At 42.7% G+C, this 22,338-nt stretch overlaps 3 protein-coding genes across 3 annotated transcripts in view; all 3 read right to left on the reverse strand.

Annotated features, from left to right (window-relative positions):
* The window catches only part of OCIAD2 (OCIA domain containing 2), a 945,756-nt gene that overhangs the window by 858,184 nt on the left and 65,234 nt on the right, over positions 1-22,338 (reverse strand). The window lies entirely within an intron of this gene.
* On the reverse strand, positions 2,470-4,770 carry LOC126032439 (cullin-1-like). The gene is given in 5 exon segments (XM_049790117.1): positions 2,470-2,781; positions 2,783-3,072; positions 3,075-4,306; positions 4,308-4,512; positions 4,515-4,770. Coding segments are annotated over 5 exon segments (2,295 nt in total).
* LOC126032503 (40S ribosomal protein S15a-like) lies at positions 6,540-7,017 on the reverse strand. Its single transcript, XM_049790194.1, has one exon. The coding sequence runs from the start codon at positions 6,976-6,978 to the stop codon at positions 6,586-6,588; it is 393 nt and encodes a 130-aa protein (XP_049646151.1). The 5' UTR covers positions 6,979-7,017; the 3' UTR covers positions 6,540-6,585.

The following is a 22,338-nucleotide window of genomic DNA, read 5'->3' on the forward strand; positions in this document are numbered from 1 at the left end:
AAAATAAAACCGATTTCTATACATTAGTGTTTGGTTATTATTGCTGCATTGTTGGGCCACCCAGCTCTGCTCAAGAGAGACTCCTGTCTCTGCACTGAGGAATCACACTTGGTGAGCTCAGGATTCTGTATAGGATGCTGGGAATTGAACATGGGTGGCCACATGCAAGGCAAATGCTTTATCCTCTGTATGATTTCTCTAGCCCTTGTGTGTTGACTTTATAGTATGCAGTTTTACTAAATGTATAATGTCTAGTAACTTTGGGAGTGGGTTGCTGGTTGCTGGTGGTTTAGCTGGTCGCTGGATGGCTATTTGTCATTTGCTAGCAGAAATTGTTTGACTTCTTTCTTTCTGATTTGGATGCCGCTCATTTAAATGATTAGTTAGTACTTTCAGTTGAGTGGAGCAATAAGATGAGAAAAGTCACCCTGGAACATGGTATTTGCTAACATATGACCTTTATTATGCTAAGTTATACTCTTCTATACCCAAGTTTTTCAATTTCTATGGAAGGACTTTATGCTTTACCAAAGGCTTTTCCTGCTTCTATAATCATGACTTTTATGTTCAAAAATGCAGAAATAGGTGATGGGGGACATATATATTAAATTTTAAATTCTCTCCTATATATTTATATTACCGTATTTTCCGGCGTATAAGAAGACTTTTGAAACAAAAAAAAAGTCAGCCGAAAATTGGGGGTCATCTTTTATGCTGAGTATGTCCCGAAAAATGTTTCAATATGCCGCTAGACAAAAATTGTCTGAATATTGCCACAAAACGAATTTTCCAACTCGATCCTGCACCAATCACTGCAAGGCTGCTTGGACCGCCTCTCTAACTCAGCCAATCCAAGCAGGCTTTTTATGCATGCAAATGAGACAATGTTCTGGACCTGAATCTACACTGTAAAAAGCCTGCTCAGATTGGCCAGAGTCAGAGAGAAAGTCTATTACAGTATAACCTTTGAACTTTGCTTGTTGTGATTGGCTCACTGTGGTACATAAGCACAGGAACACATGCAGCACATGCAGCACAGGAACGTTCTGTCTGATACAGCGAATATAGGCCTAAACCTATGTTTTAACTGCAAAATTAGGGGGTTGTCTTATACGCCCGGTCGTCTTATATGCCGGCAAATACGGTAAGCATAAGGTAGAGAAATTTGCCAGAATATATTTTCCCCCCTTTGGTTTGACTTAGTGCCACTTGTGGAAGCACTGGGGATATACCAATTCTGGTCTTAGGGGGGTCACTCCTAGTGGTGCTCAGGTGCCAGATGAAGCCAGACATCAAATCCAGACTCCTTAATACAGAGCATTTGATTCATCCCATTAACTTAGTTTATCTCTTCAGCCCTTCTGTTTTATTTTCTATGTGAAATTTCATTAATTTATTTTTTGTTTGTTTTGGGGGCCTGGTGATGCTCAGAGGTTACTCCTGGCTATGTGCTCAGGAATCACTCCTGGGAGGCACAGAGGACTATATGGAATGCCAGGGGATCAAATCGCAGTCCATCCTATGCTAGTGCAGGCAAGGCAAACACTTGCACCACCGCTCCAGCCCCAAATTTCATTAATTTATTCCTAGTTTGCAATCCTATAAAATGACAGGAGTATAACATCTACCTTCCATTTGTGTACTTGAGCCCTGCACCTACAGCCTTTACATTTATTGGTGACATCATCACAGCCAAAGTTAAGACTCACTTGGTCATGGTGTGTGATCCTTTTCCTATGCTGCTGAACTTCATTTACTAATAATAGGCTTAAACTTTTGCATCTATATTCATCAGAGATATTCACTTATAGTTTTTTTTTTTTGTAGAGTCCTTATCTGCTCTAGTATTTGTGCAAGTTTCCCAAATGCTTCCAAGAAAAGCAGGCACTACCCTATTGCTATCAAAGTAAATCTGCTTTAGGACACTGTTTATAAACTCAGTTCTTGTGTTCCTGGCAACTTGTTTATTTATTTGATTTTTGTGCCACACCCAGTGGTATTCAGGCTACTCCTGGCTCTTGCTTGGGTCACTCATAACTATACACCCTTTCCTGGCAAATGTTTCAATACATTTTAGAAGATTACTTAAATATATTTAAAAGGTTTTATTTTGTTTGTTGTTGTTGGGTTGTTTTTTAGTTTTGTTTTTTTTGTTTGTTTTTGCGACTTGTACAGAAATCCTTTAATTTCCTTTATTTTTACACATTAAAAAATGAAACACACTATACAAATGGCTTCTCATAGCAGGTTACACATGGGTCCACTCGGCTGTGCATGCTCACACAGGGCCAACGGGTGGGTTGAGATGCAGCCACATGCAGCCCTGTCGGCCCAGGCCCGGCTGCTGGCATGGATCCGAGGAACAATCTATGTACATGGGGTGACCTTGGTCTGCACAACCAGGCTCTCAGTCTCACCAGGCTGTTATGTTTCCTTTGTGTGTGGACCAGTCAGAATGTTCTGGAAGGCCTAAGCCAAATAACTGTAGGTGTCACTCTCCCTGTCCACTCGCTCCAAATACTCCTTCTCAATCAGTATGTCAATGCATTTTTTAATCACAGGGACTTAAGGTTTGAACCAGGATGACAGCTGGGTGAACATTTCTCCAAGGAGTTGTTGGTGCTTCAGAACCTTCATCATCTTCATGATCCATACAATGGCAGCCTGAATGAGCAGTTTTCGGTTCTCTTTAATGTTCTTGTGCGTGGTCTCCTGTTCCTGATTCTGCTCTGCTTTCATCGGCATGTTGATGTTCACCCTTAACTTTTTAATTTTATAACCCCAGATACAATTTTATTAAAGTATCTGGCTTCAATTCCACCTCGTCCACATTTACGTTCTCGTCTTCCAGGACCAGTAGCTTGGACTTTAATAGAATCTGCAGGACATGGGCCAAGATGTCCTTTTTGATCTGGGTGCTGTTCCTAAGCTGCTTCACTGTGTAGGCATTCTTCATGTTGTACTGGAGCAAGATGGTCATCTGGAAGGTGGATGCATGCAAAATGTATCTGTTCTTGAAGCAGTTGGTGACCAGCTCCCCCTTGGACAGCTGGTAGAGCCATATCAGCTTTGGCTGCTGTGCTGATTGGCATAGAAAGCCATGAAGCACTGGTAACTCCGCTCCAGCTCTGATGGCAAAGTGAAGGTGATGCAGGACTGCTGAAAGGGCCATGAGCTTGAATTCAGGATTTGGATACTGAAATCCAGGTCCAGTGGCTCAGAATTGGTCAGGTGCTTTTTAAATTGCTTGTTCAAATCTTTGTTTATGTCAATATCTTGAAACATCCGCTTAAGCTGGGAAGTATACTTGAAACCACATTCTTGGAGCTTCAAGATCATGCTTGCTTCAGCATCGTCATTCGCACTATTCTGATACATGAGCCGTTTGGCCAGCATCTTGGTATAGAACTTCAGGAACACGTCTTTATCCTCTATGTGCTTCAAGACCACCATCACTTGATTGAGTGTATCCTCCACGTCGGCTTCTTCTGGGTTCTTGGAACTTTTCTTCAACAAGGAGCCACAGTACTGGGCCAGCAGCTCCGGTGACTTGCTGGACGACTGGATCATCTTGGTAATAGCATTGTTGTTGATAAAGTACCCACAAGCCTTGTTCAAGGCTGCCACAAAGTAGGAATCATTGTTAAAGGTTGACATGATCAAGGCATTATATTTCTTATGGACATCCAACAGAGTCTGCACGTACATTCTGGGGTCATGTAAAGCAGCTTTCCCATACTTCTCAATGGCAGCAAGGCCTTGATTATGTATGTACATCTCCAGAAGTTTTGTCAACTCGCCCAGGCCATCCTGGGTTTTGGACACGAGATAATACATGCGGCCCAAATCTTCATTCTTGTCTGTGTTCAGAAGGTTCTGGAACTCAGTGTGGAAAATTTCCAGGTACTTCTCCATCAGCACTTGCTCACATTTCTGGGCCAGCTCATACTGCATACTCTCATGCAGATATACCTGTACCTTCTGCTGCTCCTCCAGCAGACGGGCCTTGACTTTTTTCATGTATTTCGTAACTGGGTTCTGCTGCAAGAACTCCGTGCTCTCCCTGGTATAAAATCTCTCAGTGTCAGCCAAAACCTGTGACTCAAAGGATTCTTTATGGACCGTTAAAGTGGGGCCCTTGGCAAAGGCCTCATCTTTATTTAGACCCAGTTCCACATAGGACTGCACCATGCCTCTAATCAGTCTGGTATTGATGGTCTCGCCATTTCTTTCCTTTTCAATCAGCTTTAAGACAGCATTTGTAATCTGTTTACTCAGCGGCCAGAACAGACACTCTCTCCAGCCTTGCAAGTGAGTAGATCCTGTAGATGCCTTTGTCACATTCACAGCGCACCCATTGTCTATTGAGGTAGGCGCAGATTCCATTGAGCACTTCGCTGGAGAACCGATAGTCCTCCCAATGCTGCATGTAGAACTTGAGGACATTCTCGTCCATCAGGTCTTCTCCATCTTTGGGAAGATTTGTCAAGTAATTCTTCAAAAACTCTTTAAGCCCACCAACTGAATTTCTCTAGGGGTCTGGCCCTTCTTCGACTTGGTGGGAGGGACACCATCCCCCGGATCTTGCCTCGACTGGTGAACATTACTGCAGTAGATGTAGGCATGGGTATAGAGCTCCATATATCTGGACATAGCCATGCTCTGCCTGGTATAGTAGACCTGCTGGATGCCAGTGTGGAGGTCGTGCCAGAACTGGGGCAGGTAGATCTGCTTCAGTCCGTGGGGATTTTGACTCCTGTTCGAGGACATTGTGAGAAGGCTCTGCAGTCATCTGGCCCAGCAACCCTGGGGCCAGGTCAGCTATTTCTCCATCCAACGGGCAGGCACAGGATCATACCAAATCCATTCACAGCAGCTCAGCAATGGGGGCCTTGAAATGGAGGGAGAGAAATTTCATAGCAGGCAAACCCAACTCGCTGTGCGCTGGGGGCACATTTAAAGATTTTAAACATATTTTAAATTTTTCTTGGAAACTTTTAAATACACTTTAGAAAGCCTGACATCAACTTACACTGAGATTTGAGATCTAGCAGAAGGAATAATCGGGGTACTTTGATTCTATTTCCAGAACCACATGGAGTGGGAGCAATCCCTGAATAGCTCCTTAAGAACAGCTAGGTGTGGCCCAAAAACAAGGAAAAAGAAGAAATAAAGGAAGAAAGGAAGGAAGATAAAAGAGAAGGAAAGTGAAAGGAATGTAAATAAAAGAAGGGGAAAGGATAAAGAAAAGGGAAAATGGAAGGAAGGGAGGAACGGAAAGAAGGAAGAAAGGAGGGAAATGGGGTAGGAGAGAGGGAGGAAGAGGAAAAGAGGATTTGGTCTAGTGCTAGAGATTTCAGAACAGTGGTTTCTGACCATTGTCTGAGTGTACACAGGTCTGAATAACTGAATGGCTGCATTTAGACTCTAATTATACTCCTTATTTGCTCAATTCTGAACATGAAGTTCTCTTTTTTTAAGCATTTACTTATTCATATAATAAGGTTACTGAAAAAAATTTCCATATTTGCAACATCTGAATAAACACTCAAATCATTGAGGGTTTTTTTTTTTTGTTTTTTTGGGTTTTTTTTGGGGGGGGTTTTGGGTCTCACCCGGCAGTGCTTAGGGGTTACTCCTGGCTCCATGCTCAGAAGTTGCTCCTGGCAAGCACGGGGGACCATATGGGACGCCGGGATTTGAACCGATGACCTTCTGCATGAGAGGCAAATGCCTTACCTCCATGCTATCTCTCCGGCCCCAAATCATTGAGTTTTTGACAGAGGTAAATAACATCACAGGAAGGTGCACTTTTAGTATTTTCCTACAATTTATTGATTTTATGTCTTTTTTTAAATAAAATCTTTAAGCACCATAATTACAAGCATAATTGTAGTTGGGTTTCTGTCATAAAGAAAACACACCCCTTCACCAGTGCATCCTTCTCACCACCAAGGCTGAACATAAAGTTTTCATTTTCACTATTTGGTAAATGCATGACAGTCCAGAGAAGTTGGGGGAAGAAAAGAATTCTAATGTTCTTGAGTTCTCCAGTCTCCAATAATGATCTACCCTCATTAATATATCATTGTCATTATAACTATTAGTAATAAAAACATTAAGTTGAGGGATGGGGACTTTGGACCATACCTAGTGTGCTTGGAGCCTATTCTTGCCTCTGAGTTCATGAGTGATCCCTGGCATTTCTTGGAAAATATGTGTGTCCAGGTGTTTCCCTCTGTGTTAGCTCTCTGGTCCATCAACATTGATATTTTCCTTTTTTTTTTTTTAACTATACACCTGTCATTGGGGAAATATTTTTATTCATTGTGTATTTTTTTTCTTCAAAAGAGTCTTATAGGGATCATAGAGATAGTACAGTTGGTAAGAAGCTTACTTTGCATATGGCTAACCCAAGTTTGATTCCTGGTTTCCCCTATGGTTCTCAGAGCCCACCAGGAGTAATTCCTGAGTACAGAACCAGGAATAACTTCTGAACACCGCCAGATGTGGCCCCAAAGCAAAAAAAATATTATAAATTATTTTTTTCCATAGAGGCTATTTATTGACTCAGGAATTACATCCCTAGAAAAAGAATCCCAGGACTTTCCCTCCTGTGTGTTTTCGTCTCGCTTCTTCATGGTCCATGATGCCAGCTGAGGTTGTCAGTACAATGAAACCGAACTGACGGGATGGGAGTAGATTGTTCTGCCACTTCTCTAGATCTTTGAGCTGCACGTCAAATCTGGGGCTGATCACACCACACTTGTTCAGCCTGCCTGTTAGGTTCACGACAATTTTCCCAGCTCTGTGATCATCGATGATTTCAAATTCACCAATGTAACCGCGCTTCATCATCACCGTCAGGAACCTCACGATGACCTTGGAGCACGGCCTGATGAGCACCTGGCGCTTGCCTGGCTTCTCGGCATTGTTGATGCTCTTGAGGGCATCGGCCAGCACGTTCATGCGCACCATGGTGGCAGCACGGAAAGATGGCGGAAAGAGGGCCGTGACACCCGGTGCACGGAGTAATGGGAATGGGGGGGGCTATAAATTATTATTTTATCTTTACTTTTTATATTTAAAAAATGTAGCTGGTAGGACATTTGTTCTACATATGATTAACTCAGCTATAAAAAATTATAGCCTAGAATGGCTAAATAACATATGTTGTTGATCTGGCAAAATATAAAGGAGAGATTTAGAATGAGGTGAGATACCCAAATCTAGTTTCCACCATAGGACTCTCCCCAGGCTTGGCACTGCATGTTACAAGGCTCTGCAAGGCAGCAGAAACCTCTGTCGTAGCCCCTGTCCAGGACCCCACACTGACAACATCCTTCTCCCCATCCAGGGGTACAGAGAAGAGAAAGGTTTGAAGAAGAAAATAGTATTAGCACTTATGTGTGGTGTAACTGTATGACAGGGGAAAAGTCATAGGGCAAAGTAAACAAGGCAAGAAAATTATTTAGCCCCCATACTATCTCTCAGGCCAGCAATATTTATTTTTAGTAAAAGGATAGTTTTCTGCTTTGCTGGGACATTTGGGAATAAGATATGATGACTTAATCCATACTGCATTGTTCAAATATTTAGGGGACATCAGAAAGGAGACTAGGGGCTGGAGAGATAGCATTGAGGTAGGGCATTTGCCTTGCATGCATTTGGTGGTTCAAATCCTGGCATCCCATAAGGTCTCCTGAGCCTGCCAGGAGCTGTTTCTGAGCGTGGAGCCAGGAGGAACCCCTGAGTGCTGCTGGGTGTGAATCCCCCCAAAAAAGGAAAGAAAAAAGAAAAAGAAAAAAGGAAAAAAGAAAGAAAGAAGAAAGAAAGAAAGAAAGAAAGAAAGAAAGAAAGAAAGAAAGAAAGAAAGAAAGAAAGAAAGAAAGAAAGAAAGAAAGAAAGAAAGAAAGAAAGAAAGAAAGAAAGAAAGAAAGAAAGAAAGAAAGAAAGAAAGAAAGAAAGAAAGAAAAAGAGAAGACTTCAATGGCTTTTAAGACATATATGTGTGATGCTCCCATACAACTGATATCATGAATTTTCAGAGTTCTTTGACTGGAATAAATTTAATTACATGATTGCTTCATTTGGTTTACTGAACTGGGAAAAAATGGTGTTCAAAGGGTGTAAATGGCCTTCATTCTTCATGGATACCTCTGAAGCAAAATAGACTTCTAAGCAATACTCCCTCCCACAGTGTGAAAGCTTTAGAAGTCAGTCCTGACAAAGAACAAAGAACATGTCTCTTTTTCAAAAGTAATCTCCACCATCATTTTAATCTGCTTTAAGGACCTAATGGATTGTTGGGTTAGAAGTCAAAAGGCATGACAGAATTTTCCCAAGAAGTATCTTCATTAGCTTTTATAAAAAGAGAAACATGTACAGAAGCTATTGACGGGCCAGATACCTGGGGTGGGGATGGAGGACAACTTTGGTTCAAATAGAAGCAGAGCTTACTGAAATTTGGTTGAGGTGCCCCAAGGATAAATACTAAATCTACAAAAGAGATGGCAACTCCATGGCAACCATCACCAGGGTGTATAGAGTCTAGTAGAAGAGGAGACTTAAAAGAACCAAATGGCTTACTATTGTGGATATTACCATACATCTAACTGTCCTTTTCCCTTTGGGATTTGGCTGTCAGAAGAGTGAGTCAAATCAAGGCCCAGCCTTATAAGTGTGAGTTTCTGGTATCATTTTCTATCTCTCCCTAAGTGCTAATAAATTAGTTTGCAAACTGAATGAGAAACAACAGGAACTCTGGGCTCACAGGGCTCTGGTAATGGTGATCCCACGAGAGATCACTCATTGTTTGCATGAAGAGATTAGATGTCATTAGTTTTTTCTTCATCTTGGGCTGACTGGCTATACCCAAGAGCAATCCTCCAACTTTCTCTATTTAGGAAGGCATGTTTATAAATTCTCTTTTCCTAGCTGCCTGTGTTCAGAACCTGGGGGCAAGGGTTGGGTGGGTATTGGTTTAGAAGATTTTTGCTGTTCAATTGGTGTCCTATGATCTCATCTTTGGCTGTTCCTTCACTAGATATTGGTGTTGAGGTTCAGGAAGCAAACTAAAGAAATCCTGTGGTTTCTACATACCATGATGGATTTCGAGCCTTCTTAGTGCTAGGGAGGCATGGACCTCCTGGAAAGAACAGTATGAACAAGAAAGTCAAGTGGCATCAGATAGATCCACAGAATACCCCACTGAACTTTCTCCATTAGAATCAAAGCCTTCATTCTTCAACTTACCTCTGGTTCCTTGGACCATATGAACCTAATATTCTCCTAGAGGACTTAACGGGTTCATCATTGAGAGTGCCAAGAAGGGGCCACACTGTGTCTATTATTTGAGATTTGAGTTCTAGTCACAATTTGAGTTTTTTGTTGTTGTTGTTGTTGTTGTTTTTGTTTTTGTTTTGGGGTCACACCGGGCAATGCTCAGGGGTTATTCCTAGCTCTAGGATCAGAAATCGCCCCTGGCAGGCTCGGGTGACCATATGGGATGCCGGGATTTGAACCATCGACCTTCTGCATGCAATGCAAACGCCTTACCACCGTGCTATCTCTCCGGGCCCCACAATTTGAGTTCTAATCACAAGTGACCCATAGTCTTTGGAATCACTGTTAATAAAAGCCTGGGTACTCTAAAGATTTCACAAAGGTTTTCACAAAGGCTGTTCCAGTCTGAGTTACAAGCCATGGTTTTGTTAGAATCCTTCTCTATGGTTGTCAGCAGTAGGTAATCCTTTCATGGTCCTCAGGGAAAAACAAACAGGTCACTCCCAAGCAGATTTAAACCCAAACTTCGTAAAGCTGAGAGAAGGAAGATGTACTTTTGGGGGTGAGGGGTTGAGGTGAGTGCTACACCCAGGGATGCTCAGAGCTGACTCCTGACTTTGCACTCAGGAATTATCCTGGCAGTGCTTGAGGGACTGTATAGAATGCCAGATATAGAAACCTGGGTCAGCTGCATTCAAGATAAGCATCCTGCCTGCTGTATTGTCTTTCTGGCTATCCTCTTTTGGTGCATAGACTTTGTTACACATACCAAGAATACTATAGAAAAAATTAGGAAAATTCCTATCCCCATGAAGCTTATACTCCAGTTTAAATAAAACAGAAGCCACACTGAAAGAAAGTAAAGTAGTTGTAGAGAAGAAAAAACAACACACCTTCTTTTTATAACTTGATTAAGAAAAAGAAATACAAGTGATACATTTAGGTTTGTAGATCTTAGAAAAGACAAAGTCTTTGGAAACTCAAAGAGAGGGGAGAGATAGAACAGCAAGTAGGCCAACGTAGGTACAATCCAGCCACTCTTTTAGGTCCCCGGAGTTATTCCAAGAAGTAATACAATTACAAGGAGCATCCTCTGAGCATTGCCAGGTGTGGTTCCAAAAAACCAGAAGATGGAGAAAAAAAAAAAAGATAGTATAGTGAATAAGGCACAAGGAATCATCATAAGATCACTAGGTCAAAGGAAAGGATCAAGTCCTCCATTTGAATCCCCAGAAACACTTTATACTTTTCCATCAAATTGAATGGATTTACTAACCTTTAGTAAATACAGCATCCTTTCACAACTGAATGTGCCTGATTCACCCACCTACCACCAAAGCCCAAGTGCCACCCTGCTAGCACACTAAACCTCTGCCTTCCCTATGCCCTTTCCCCCACGTGCCTTACTGGTAACTGCCACATTTTTCACAGAGAAATATTTTTTGTTGTGCTGAAACTCCTTTGAAACTGAAATGCAAACCAAACCACTGTCCTAGCTCAAGCTGCGAAAACAGAACACAGCAGCCTGGGTGGCTTAAACAGACACTTGTTTCTCACAATTCTTGGAGCTGAAAGCCTGAAATGAGGATCCAGCATGACCTAATTGTGACCAGAACCTCTTCCTGCCTGTGAACAGCTGCCATCTGGTCCATCTTTCCATGGCAGAGAGGGAAGTCTGGCATCTCTTCTCCTTCCTGAGGGCACTAATCCCAGAGAGTTCAGGGCAGTTGCATTGCAGGCAGCCATAGTCAGCCCAGCTTGGATTTCCAGCATTTCATATGATGCTCTGAGCCATGCCAATTCAATTCGTGAAAACTGCCAGTTGTGGCCCAAAATCAAACAAAAACTTACTGGGAATGGGCATGTCAATGTATGATGGGCGTAGGGAGGGGGCACAAATGTTCAACCCACAGCAATCACCACAAAGATTACCACCATGTTTCAGCTGTTTAACACATTAATGCTACTGATGTGTTTTGTGTTAATTTAACCGCAAACCAATGCCAGCCAGTGATGGTATATGCTGCCATAATGTATTAAACTGCCTAAGACTGGCTGGAGAGATTGCTTAATGGGCTGGAGCATAGACCTTACATGAGGGAGATCTGCCTTCAATTCTACACACATTATGGTATCCTGTGCACCACTGGAAGTAGCCCAATGCAGTGGCACTGTCTAGTACACATTCCCACAATCCAAGCAAAACAAAACAAATAACAAGTGGGAAAGTCGCTTAATCGACTGCTGGCTGACCCAAATTTGGTTTCTGGCATTCCATATGTTTTCTGAGCACTGCCAGTAGGGATTCATAAGTGCAGTGCCAGGAGTAACCCCTGAGCATCACCTGGTGTGGACCCAAAACAAAACATTAATTTAATTGAATTTAAAATTTCACATTACTAACTTAATTGGAAGTAAATATGTTGGGGGAGAAATGAGTAAACCACTTCAAGCTTTTTCTCTTTCCCCTCATGCCTTTTTATCCCTTTCTGCTTTTTCAAAGGTTGCTAGGTTTTCTTTGACTTTTAAGCAACATGCCCTATCTCATGGACTCATTGGTATCATGAGTTTGGTTTCTGACTTGGATATGCTGCTAATCATACTGACCTTCTAAAGCGGTTTAGCCAAGAGAGTAAGCTTTGTTTATATGAAAGACTCACGTAGTGAAAGCTTAACAAAGTGAAACCACACTACACAAGCCGGGCCCCACCTTCTACCCACAGCAATCTCCCATCTATGGACATGATTGTACCATTGAGCTTTTAAGAGAGCTTCGGCTCCTGTAAATTTTGTCAGGGATTCTCCATGGGATAATGAGATTTGGGAATAGGATTAATACCAGAACATGTATCCCCAAAGTTTCAAAGACTTATTCCTCAAATCCTGCTTTTCATTTTGAAATAAAATGAAGTTAAAGGGACAGAAAGACTCATTAACTGGATTGTTAATTAAAACAAGATGGAGCAAGCCTTCCACTCTTGGTAATCTTGAACAAAGTATTCTCTAACCCCTAGGGTCCCCTCCAATTCCAGGGTGTGGTGTCTATCTGGTAAGGACATGAAAAAATAAAAGTGAAATAAACTTAAGGGAAGAAATCTGGGCCACCCTCCCTACCTTTTGTATCTGGATATGTTCATTATGATACCAAATAACTTTGATCTTATGACTTTATTTGAGATGATTTACTTATTGCTCAGAATTAAAGCAATTCTTAAGTAGGTAACCTAGTGTGCCCACTAGCCCCTACGTCTTGAGGTTATTTCAGGACCTCTACACCTCGCCAACAGATGAGGGTAGGTAGGGTTTAGGGACTCAGAGGAATTAAGTGTCTGCAGTCAGGTGTGAACCTCACTTAAATACTTCTCTGGCCAGACTTAGTCACCACTAACAGCAAGAGAAGTTGAGTGGTCTTGCTCTTTCCCCAGGAAGAAGCAGGCATGGTTTTGGCAATCCTCTAATTGGTCTTTGCCACCTCTATGAAGTCTGTCACCCAGATCTACACTGGTCTTTTATGTGATCCTTTAATAATACTTTAAAATGTATAAGGCTTTAGCAGTGTGTGTGTGCATTATATTAATGAACCCTGCACAAACTCTAAAAGATAGGGGTTGTTAATTCCCACTAGAAAAGCAATGGGAGGCAAGAGCAGAGAGCAGCAAGGCTGTGTCTAGAACCAGATCCTGTGCCTCCTGTGAATCTTTTGACTCTACTTTCCCCAGGAGTCAGTGAAAGAAGGTACCCAAAGGTCTTGGCTCTGGTCAGAGGCTCTTTGACCCAAACATGTGCTTGGTCAATAGCTGGGCCCAAGAACATGGCTAGACCCAATCTTCAGCACTGGGTAATTGTAAAACTATGTCTCAAACTATGGCAGAACTGGAAATCCCATGTGGAGAGGTCTCTAGTACCAAAAAAGCACCTAGTTTCCAATAAATATACTTGCACCCAGACTTTTGTAGGGTCCTTGTTTAGAGTTCCCAGCATTTCTGCTGGAAAACATGCTCAAGTGCATTTCAATGTTGAGTTTAAGCCTTTCTGTCTCTTTTCATGCTCCAAGAGTTCAAAGACCTGTGTCTTTGCCAGTCTCAGGATCAGGACCAGTTCAAACTTCCCACCAGAGCTGTAGTTACTTACCTGCTCTCTCCACTGCCCCATGCTTCACTGTTGGCGAAGAACCACAATCATCCCAGTGCTTCTCTTCTTCAAGGACAGAGACAGCCCTTTGTAGCCACTGATGCATCAACAGATTCCAATTCTATCCCAGCCTTTTTTGGCTTTCCCATCTTCCTATCTCTGCTTCTCTCTCTCTCTCTCTCTCTCTCTCTCTCTCTCTCTCTCTCTCTCTCTCTCTCTCTCTCTCTCTCTCTCTCTCTCTCTCTCTCTCTGTCTCTCTCTTTTGGTTTTGGTCTTTGGGCTACTCCCAATCACCCTCAGGGGTTACTCCTGGCTAGGTGCTCAGAAATCGCTCTTTGTTTGGGGGACCCTATAGAATGCTGGGGGATCAAACTGCAGTCTGTCCTAGGTTAGCCCCATGCAAGACAAATGCCCTACCGCTGCACCACTGCTCGGGCTCCTTCCCAATCTTTCTTTTAAGGGAGCCTGTCCTATCATGACCAATGAGTGGTCCGTCCTACATCTAACAGAATCTCACTGTAATATATTTAACTGAATTCTACCTGTCCATACCCTATTTCTTTGCCTTTTTGGAGTAGTCACATCCAGTAGTGCTCAGGGCTTATTCCTGGTCTGCACTCAGGGATTCCTCCTGGAAGGGTCAGGGGATCCTATGGGATGCTACGGATCAAACCAGAGTTGGCTTTATGCAAGGCAAGAGCCCTAATCACTGTACTATTGTTTTAGCCTAGACACCCTTTTTGTCATCAATTACAGGAGCCCAAGATTACAACTTGAACACATCTTTAAAGGACATGTAACTCAACACACTACAAAAGAAAACAAAAACACTATAAACCAACTTAGAGATTTCTGTTTAAAGATGAGCAAGGAATACTGTAGCTTCCTCTTCATTGCTAAAACATTCACAACACTAGTCTTTTTTATTTCCTGCAAAAAATGCTGCAGAAGAACTCATAGACTGTCAGTGGTTACATCCCACAGTTTATGTATAAACAAAGGAAACAAAGGATTTGTTTCAATGTGCCTGGCCTTAGAAATTTATACAAATTCTTTCAGGCTAAGACTAATTGTTTAGTTTAAAGGTTTAGTTTATTTGCCAGAGTCAGAATATAGCCAGAGAAGAAAGAACAGCTGGGAATGAATGAATTTTATTCATGATCACATGAATGAATGCTGGAAATGTACCAGGAGGAAAGGCAAATTACAGTTTTGAAAATCCTAGCTATGTAACTCTATTAGTCCCCACTAAAAGCTCAAAATATTGAGCACTTGCTTTGTGCCTATCAACTATTGTTCAGAGCAATACACATGTATACGCTGGTGTGATACTCAGAGCCCCTGGCAATTATCAACCCATCTTACAGAAGAGAATGAGGTAAAGAAGGGTTGGGTAACTTAAAGTGAAAAAAAAAAACACTTTAAAAATCAGTTAAGGTGGAAAACCACTAAGAAGTGGAGTGTTCAGGATTTGAGCTCTTATATCAGAACGAATTTTGATCAGTAGGCAACTTTTAAAGCTTGTACATATATGGGTCAAATCTTGAAATTCTCTTGGAGCCAGAGTGATAGTGCAGCGGTAGGGCATTTGCTTTGCACGAGGACGGACCTCGGTTAGATCCTAGGTGTCCTATATGGTCCCTCAAGCCAGGAGTAATTTCTGAGAGCATAGCCAGGAGTAACCCCTGAGCATCACCAGCTGTGGCCCAAAAAAAAAAAAAAAACAAAACAAAACAAAAAACAAAAAAAAAATCTTAAATTTCTCTATTGACACTTATTCCCAAAATTTAACGAGTTTTTCCCTCCAATTTCCCCCAAAATCAGGAATCCTCAAACTACAGCCCAGGGGCCATATGTGGGCTCACTGAGGACAATTATCTGGCCTGCGAGGTGGTTTGAGTTGAGTATTTTTGGGTTTTTTTGTTTGTTATTTTTTTGTTTTGGGGCCACATCCGGCAGCTCTCAGGAGTTACTCCTGGCTCTACACTAAGAAATTACACCTGATAGGCTCAGGGCCAACCCCTTCAACAGCATTTTAAAACTTAAAACTTTCCTCCAAGGGCCAGAAGAATTTTTCTACTAGGAGACCCAGAGGGGTTAGCTATTTCCATAAAGTGCTGAATTAGTTCAGGGAAATGATTTGGGGCAGGGTTTCTCAAAACTTTTTAAACAGTTGTCCAGTTCACTGTCCTCAGACCATTGGAGGGCCAGACTATAGTTTAAAAAATATGAATGGGGCTGGAGAGATAGCACAGTAGTAGGGCGTTTGCCTTCATGCAGCTATCCAAAACGGACCTGGACCGATCCCCAGCATCCATATGATCACCCTACACAGGAGCAATTTCTGAAAGCATAGCCAGAAGTAACTCCTAAGCATCACCGGGTGTGACCCCCCCCCACCAAAATATAAATAAGAGTGGCCCATGGGGTATAGTTTAAGGATCTCTGCCTGAGACTGAGAGGAGTCGGGAAACAGAAAAAGGGGAGTTGGAGAGTGAATGTGGTATGCATCCCACATATGTGCAGTTCAGTCCAGGACTAGTTGGCTACTAAACAGGCCAGTCAGAAACACCCAGTGGGAGGTAGGAGTGATAGCACAATGTTTTGCCTTGCATGCAGCAGATGCGAATCCATCACTGAAATCCCAAATGGCTCCCAGAGCCTACCAGGAGTGATTTCTAAGCACAGAGCCAGGAGTAACCTCTGAGCACTGCTGGTTGTGACCCCTCTCTCCTAAAAAATGCTATTTGGAATAGAGATACATCTCAAAAAACACCTAAGAATCGAACTTCCATACCAACAATTCTACTTCTTGGCATCTACCCCAAAATACTATTTCACTACTAATACTACTCTGTTCATTGCATCACTATTCCCAGTGGGCAAGATCTGAAAACAGCCTGGAATAGTAATATTAACGTGTTGTTCATAATCATCATTATAGAGGACTGGAAAAAGACTCTAATACATATACACAATAGAATACAACTCAGATATGAGACAAAATCATGCAATTTGCTGCAACCTGAATAGAACTGGAGGGGACCGTACAGAGTGAAGTCAGACTGGTTTCTGTCTGTGGTATATAGACAGACAGATAGGTAATAGATAGATATAGAGACTTAGATATAGCTTCATCTAACTCTTCATGTGGATGATCTCATCTAAATCACCTAATACATATACCCCTGAAATTCAAAAATGTGTATTCTGCAGAGAAGGCTGGATCTCCCTCAGAAATGGAGGTCTTTGAAGACTTTGAAGGTCCTCATTAGAATATGAAAGGATCACCGGGAGTTCCAGGCTTTCCCTGTGACAGCATGTATATGTATATACCGAGAACTCCAGGTCAAAACAATATGAAGAAATTGTATATAACTTTGTCCCAAAAACCATTCTCTACCTTTTCCCTCCGAAAAAGCTCTTGCTCTCTCTTAAATCTCATCTCACCTCCCAGGAGCTATTTCTGAGCAGACAGCCAGGAGTAACCCCTGAGCACCGCCGGGTGTGGCCCAAAAACAAACAAAAAAAATTAAAACATATGGGGCTGGAGAGATAGCACAGCAGTGTTTGCCTTGCAAGTAGCCGATCCAGGGCCTAAGGTGGTTGGTTCGAATCCCGGTGTCCCATATAGTTCCTCGAGCCTGCCAGGAGCGATTTCTGAGCGTATAGCCAGGAGTAACCCCTGAGCACTGCCGGGTATGACCCAAAAACCAAAAAAAAAAAATTAAAATATAAAAAATTAATAAACTGTAAGCCCATACTATCCCAAAAACAAATGAAAATTGAGGGGAAAAATGTAACTCCTAGAGTGGCAGGGTCACATGCTAAGCAAACATGTCAAAGCATGTGCTTTGCCTGTTCCTTTCGCTCTGCTTCAGTTTTTCATCATTGACTACTCTCCTCACATTTCCAACATTGACATGTTCTGTTCTCAGATGCTGCTACATATTTTCCATTCAATACTTTACTCTACCAAAGTGGATCCCAGATCCAAGCATGTTTATAGGCTTTGTAGATTGGGTCTGTGGACATAACTACATAACTACAAAACTACAAAAAGAATATAACTGCTCCAAATGGCAGGATGATTTTCCTAAAGTGTTCAACCAATGAGCCTTTACTCTGTCTTACTTACTTACTTACTTACTTACTTACTTAGGGGGCAGGCTTACAGTATATGTGCACAGAAATATCAATAGCACGCAAAAAATTTTAACTGAAACATTTCACCCCAAGTACAGAAACAAAACCACCTCCCTCCCCTGGAGTGGTTATTAGAGTAAGATAATGCTCTGCCACCTTCACTGTTTACAAAGGGGCCCATCCCTATCCCTTGCCAAATAAAATGGCTCTCAGTGATGTGAGGCCTTTAAAATCTCACATCAGGGGCCGGAGAGACAGCATGGAGGTAAGGTGTTTGCCTTGCATGCAGAAAGACGGTGATTTGAATCGTAGCATCCCATATGGTTCCCCGAGCCTGCCAGGAGCGATTTCTGAGCGTAGAGCCAGGAGTAACCCCTGAGCGCTGCCAGGTGTGACCCAAAAACCAAATAAATAAATAAATAAAACCTCACATCAATTTTTCTGAGACGCCATTTTTCATGTCATCTCTTTTGAACTTGAACAAGCTAAAGAGGAACATGAAGGGCTGAAGAGATAACATAGAGGTAGGGTATTTGCCTTGCATGCAGAACAGTTGGTTCGAATCCTGCCATCCCATGTGGTCCCCTGAACCTGCCAGGGGTGATTTCTGAGTTTTGAGCCAGGAAGAACCCCTGAGCGCTGCCGGGTGTGACCCAAAAACCAAAAAAATAAAGAGGAACATGACACTGAAGACCAAGAAATGGTCCATGTGTGAAACAAACAAACAAACAAAATTCAAAACAGGCCTCCCCTAGCACACAGGACCTAGAGTGGAGGGACTTGGTTTGTTCAAAAGAAACTGGGAGTTTTAGGACACCCCCACTAGAGGGCACTGGACCTGCACAGGATCTTCACCCCTTACTCCATCTCCAACCCCAAGATCCTAAAAACTTCTTGGGTTTTATACAAGATCCAGATCATCCAGTTGGGACCTTGCCTGTTGGAAAGAACGGGGATCCCTAAAACAGACTGAACTTTCCTCTTAATGGAAATCAGGGTGCATCTTTCTCATTTCAAGCTTTGCCTCAAAGCTCTAGTGGCTCAAGAAAGACAATGAAACTAAGGATTCAAAAAGGTAGATATGATGAGAAATAGAACAATTATTTCAACTTAACCCTTGTTGAGCTAAGTTTTGATAATTCTATTTCTCTTTGTGTTGTAACAAACATGAAGTGAATTTGTGTCTACAAGGAGGCAGGTTATAGTCGTAGATGGTGAATGGAAAGTCACACTGGTGGCGGGATTGGTATTTGAACATTTAATGCCTGAAACTAGTGTATCACAACTTGGTAAATCACGATGTTACAATAAAAAGTTTTTCTAATAAAAAATTAAAAGATGGGGCCGGGCGGTGGCGCTAGAGGTAAGGTGCCTGTCTTGCCTGCGCTAGCCTAGGACGGACCGCGGTTCGATCCCCCGGCGTCCCATATGGTCCCCCAAGCCAGGAGCGACTTCTGAGCGCATAGCCAGGAGTAACCCCTGAGCGTTACCAGGTGTGGCCCAAAAACCAAAAAAAAAAAAAAATTAAAAGATGGGGGCCAGAGAAATAGCATGGAAGTAGGGTGTTTGCCTTGCATGCAGAAGGATGGTGGTTCAAATCCCGGCATCCTATGTGGTCCCCTGAGCCTGTCAGGAGCGATTTCTGAGCACAAAGCCAGGAGTAAACCCTGAGCGCTGCTGGGTGTGACCCAAAAACCAAAAAAAAAAAAAAAAATTTAATATTAGCTCTGGAGGCCAGGACTAAGACAATTAACAATGCCCACTTGTCTACTTATGCTCACCATGTGATAGTACCTCTGTGGCTTCCAGCCCTTTATATCACAAGTCTGCCCTTACTTCATTGTACTGGTAAGGAAACATGGATGTTCAGAGTTAGCCTGTTACTATTAAGAAGCCACTTTGGGGGGGTCAGAGAGATAGCACAGTAGAAGGGCATTTGCCTGGCACGCGGCCGAAGCAAGACAGACCAGGATTCAAATCCCAGCATCCTATATGGTCCTGAGCCTGCCAGGAGCAATTTCTGAGTGCAGAGCCAGAGTATCCCGAGTGCCACCAGATGTGGCCCAAAAAAAAAAAAAATACCTTGGCATTCATCCCACCACCATCCATCTCCTCCAAGCAGCAGTTACTGTGTATTAGATATGAAGATGTTACACGCAACCTTGAACATGTGCTGTATGGCTTTTTCCCTTCTGCTTATGAGAACTTCTAGAAAGCAGTTACAGCTGTCTAGAACACTTGGGTCAGGCCACCAAGAACACAAATTGTGACCTATTGATGCTCACAGCTGCAAGACCATCCCAGTGCCTGAACCCTGCACAGGGCCTCAGGGTGAGACAATGATAGAACTGAAGAAACTGGGGCTTTGGCTAGAGTACTTAGGAGTGAGCTTGAAGAGGGCCTCACTCCAGGGTGGATGCTGCAAGAAGGGGTGATGTTTCCTTAATTGCGTCTCTCAATTCTCCAGGTCAGAGATAGCCAAGTCAATCCTGCTGCTGGCTAAGCAGCAGTGTGAGTTGAGTCTGGCCAGGTGACAACCTGGTTCTAAGCTTACATAAATCAATGTGTCAAGGGTTCAGCCTCACCTGCTCATAGTCACAGCATAGCCTGGTGTAGGACTCTGTTGTGAGTTTGCTTATGTGACCAGGATCATGGTCCTAGGAGTTCCAGGCCAGCTGGTGTGTAGCTATGGTGCTGGTTTCTGGGATGGCACAGCTGTCCCTTCCCCCAACCTCTTTAGTTTTGTCTTTCATGCCAGGAAGATGTCTAGGATGGAGAAAATGCAACAGTATATAATACAACACCCAACAAACTGCTTCATTAAATACCCTTGTTTTCCACTGTTGGCCATTTTGGGAAGAAAGGATACAACTAGCAATGCTCAGAGGTCCATATAGGCAAAAACAACTCTTCAAAGTGTTCATGAAATATATTCTGGGTGTAAAGGGGAATTAGTCTTACAAGATGAGTCACTTCCTCACAAGGCAGCTGAAGCCCTTCAAACACTGTCCTCTACCTGCTGTGGACATCATAGGTGGTACATGCGAGAGACAAACTTTACTTTTCAGCTGATGACATTTTAAGCACAACTCTGGTATGCAAGGTATTTTCAGGGAAACAAAAGGCAGAGGATCCTTAGGAGGGACAACACAATGGTACGGACCCTAGAATCTACATATCAAATAACTACCTGATTACCAGATGTAGGTGAAAAAGAGCCCTGCTAGAGGTAAGGCGAAACATGAGAGGGCGGTGTTCTGGTTTGCAAGAAGTTCACAGCCTCTGGAAAGCAGAATTCAAGAAAGGCAGAAGCTATTGTATAGCATCATGAAGCTGAGAGCAGGAAAAAGCAAGTTGCTGGGAACTGGCTTAGTTCAACCTTTGAGTTACAAATATACTAGCCAGCGGAGAATTTAGCAGTCTTGGTGCTGAAAATTTCTATAAGATTGCAGGATAACTGAGGCCGAATATCTGTAGTTTAGCAAGGGAGGCAAAGCCAAATAAGTAAAAGTAAAGAGATATATAATGTCACAGCCATGTCAGAAATATAACCAGTAATCCATGCAGGGGTTATGATTGACTTCCACTGACAGGCCTTCTGGCTGAATTATTTTTGGGGGAAAATTAGGCACTTCACCAGGAAAGCCAGTAGACACATCTGGAGTGTGCTATCTCTTTATAATGGAGACATCCATGTTACATGCAGTGATATCTACCCTCTGCTTGGGAAGTGACTCTCCACCAAGAGTGGAGAGTGTTTTTAGTGAAGACACCAGAAGGCTGCAAAAGGCATTCAGACATTTGTGTCTCTTTTTCCTCATCTCGCTACAAAATGTTCTCACTGCAAGGTCAAGGAAGAGATACAGAGATTGAAACAAAGGCTTCCATGATGCTCTTTTCTGCCAAGTCAAATCACAATCTCAGTTTTCTTCTCTGAGCTCCCTACTGCTACACACTGGGAAGACAATGAGATTTCCTGGGCTGGTTCTGACCACACATTCTGGTCCCCCGAGCATCACCAGGAGTTATTCCTGAGCACAGAGCCAGAAATGGTCCCTGAACAACACTGAGCTTGTTCCATCAAAATAGATTTCTGACCACAAATACCCACTCTTCCCTCGGAGAGTCTGCAGAATTCTACACCACCAGAAAAGGGTAAGCTGCATGGAGAAAAGTACAACAGAAATAGAATACTCCAGTGTTGTTAATCAATACTTTATTATGAATCATCATGTGGGGGCAGGGAACAAGCACAAAATTCAGGTATTCTTTTTACAAAACCTAATGTCATTTCAAACTCTGCTGGCTTATCACCAGAGGGAAGTTTATTTTCATTTGTCAGCTCCAAATGTGCCTTATTGCAAGCACTGTGAAAACATGAGTACACCCTGAAGAGGGAACACTGGTGACATGTCAATAAAATTCTGAGTCACGTCGCTGGAAACCCTCATCATGTTTGTTAAATCTGCCTGGGTTCTCATTATTCAGTGATAATGGAAAGAGCCGGTTCCAAGATCATATTCATGAAACTCACTGTTAAGGGTTTGGTATTTGGAATCTTCCACCAGGAGAATTTAGAGATAAATGCTCGAGTTTGTGGCAGCAATGCAATGCATCTGGCACCATCGATTTTTCAAAAAAACATGTCATCCTTTGAGTTCAGAGGCAGGTTCGGGCACCACCACAAAGCAAGCAGGGAAAGTGAGAACACTGTCTTATCCTCCATCTCTGTTCAATAAGCCAACTGGGCCCCTTATTTCTACCACTTAAATCACT

The sequence above is a fragment of the Suncus etruscus genome, chromosome 16 (genome assembly GCF_024139225.1).
Source record: "Suncus etruscus isolate mSunEtr1 chromosome 16, mSunEtr1.pri.cur, whole genome shotgun sequence".
Taxonomy (NCBI): Eukaryota; Metazoa; Chordata; class Mammalia; order Eulipotyphla; family Soricidae; genus Suncus; species Suncus etruscus.

Excerpts from the sequence above, each read along its gene's own strand:
- LOC126032503 (XM_049790194.1), bottom strand. The coding sequence starts at position 6,978 with ATGGTGCGCATGAACGTGCTGGCCGATGCCCTCAAGAGCATCAACAAT.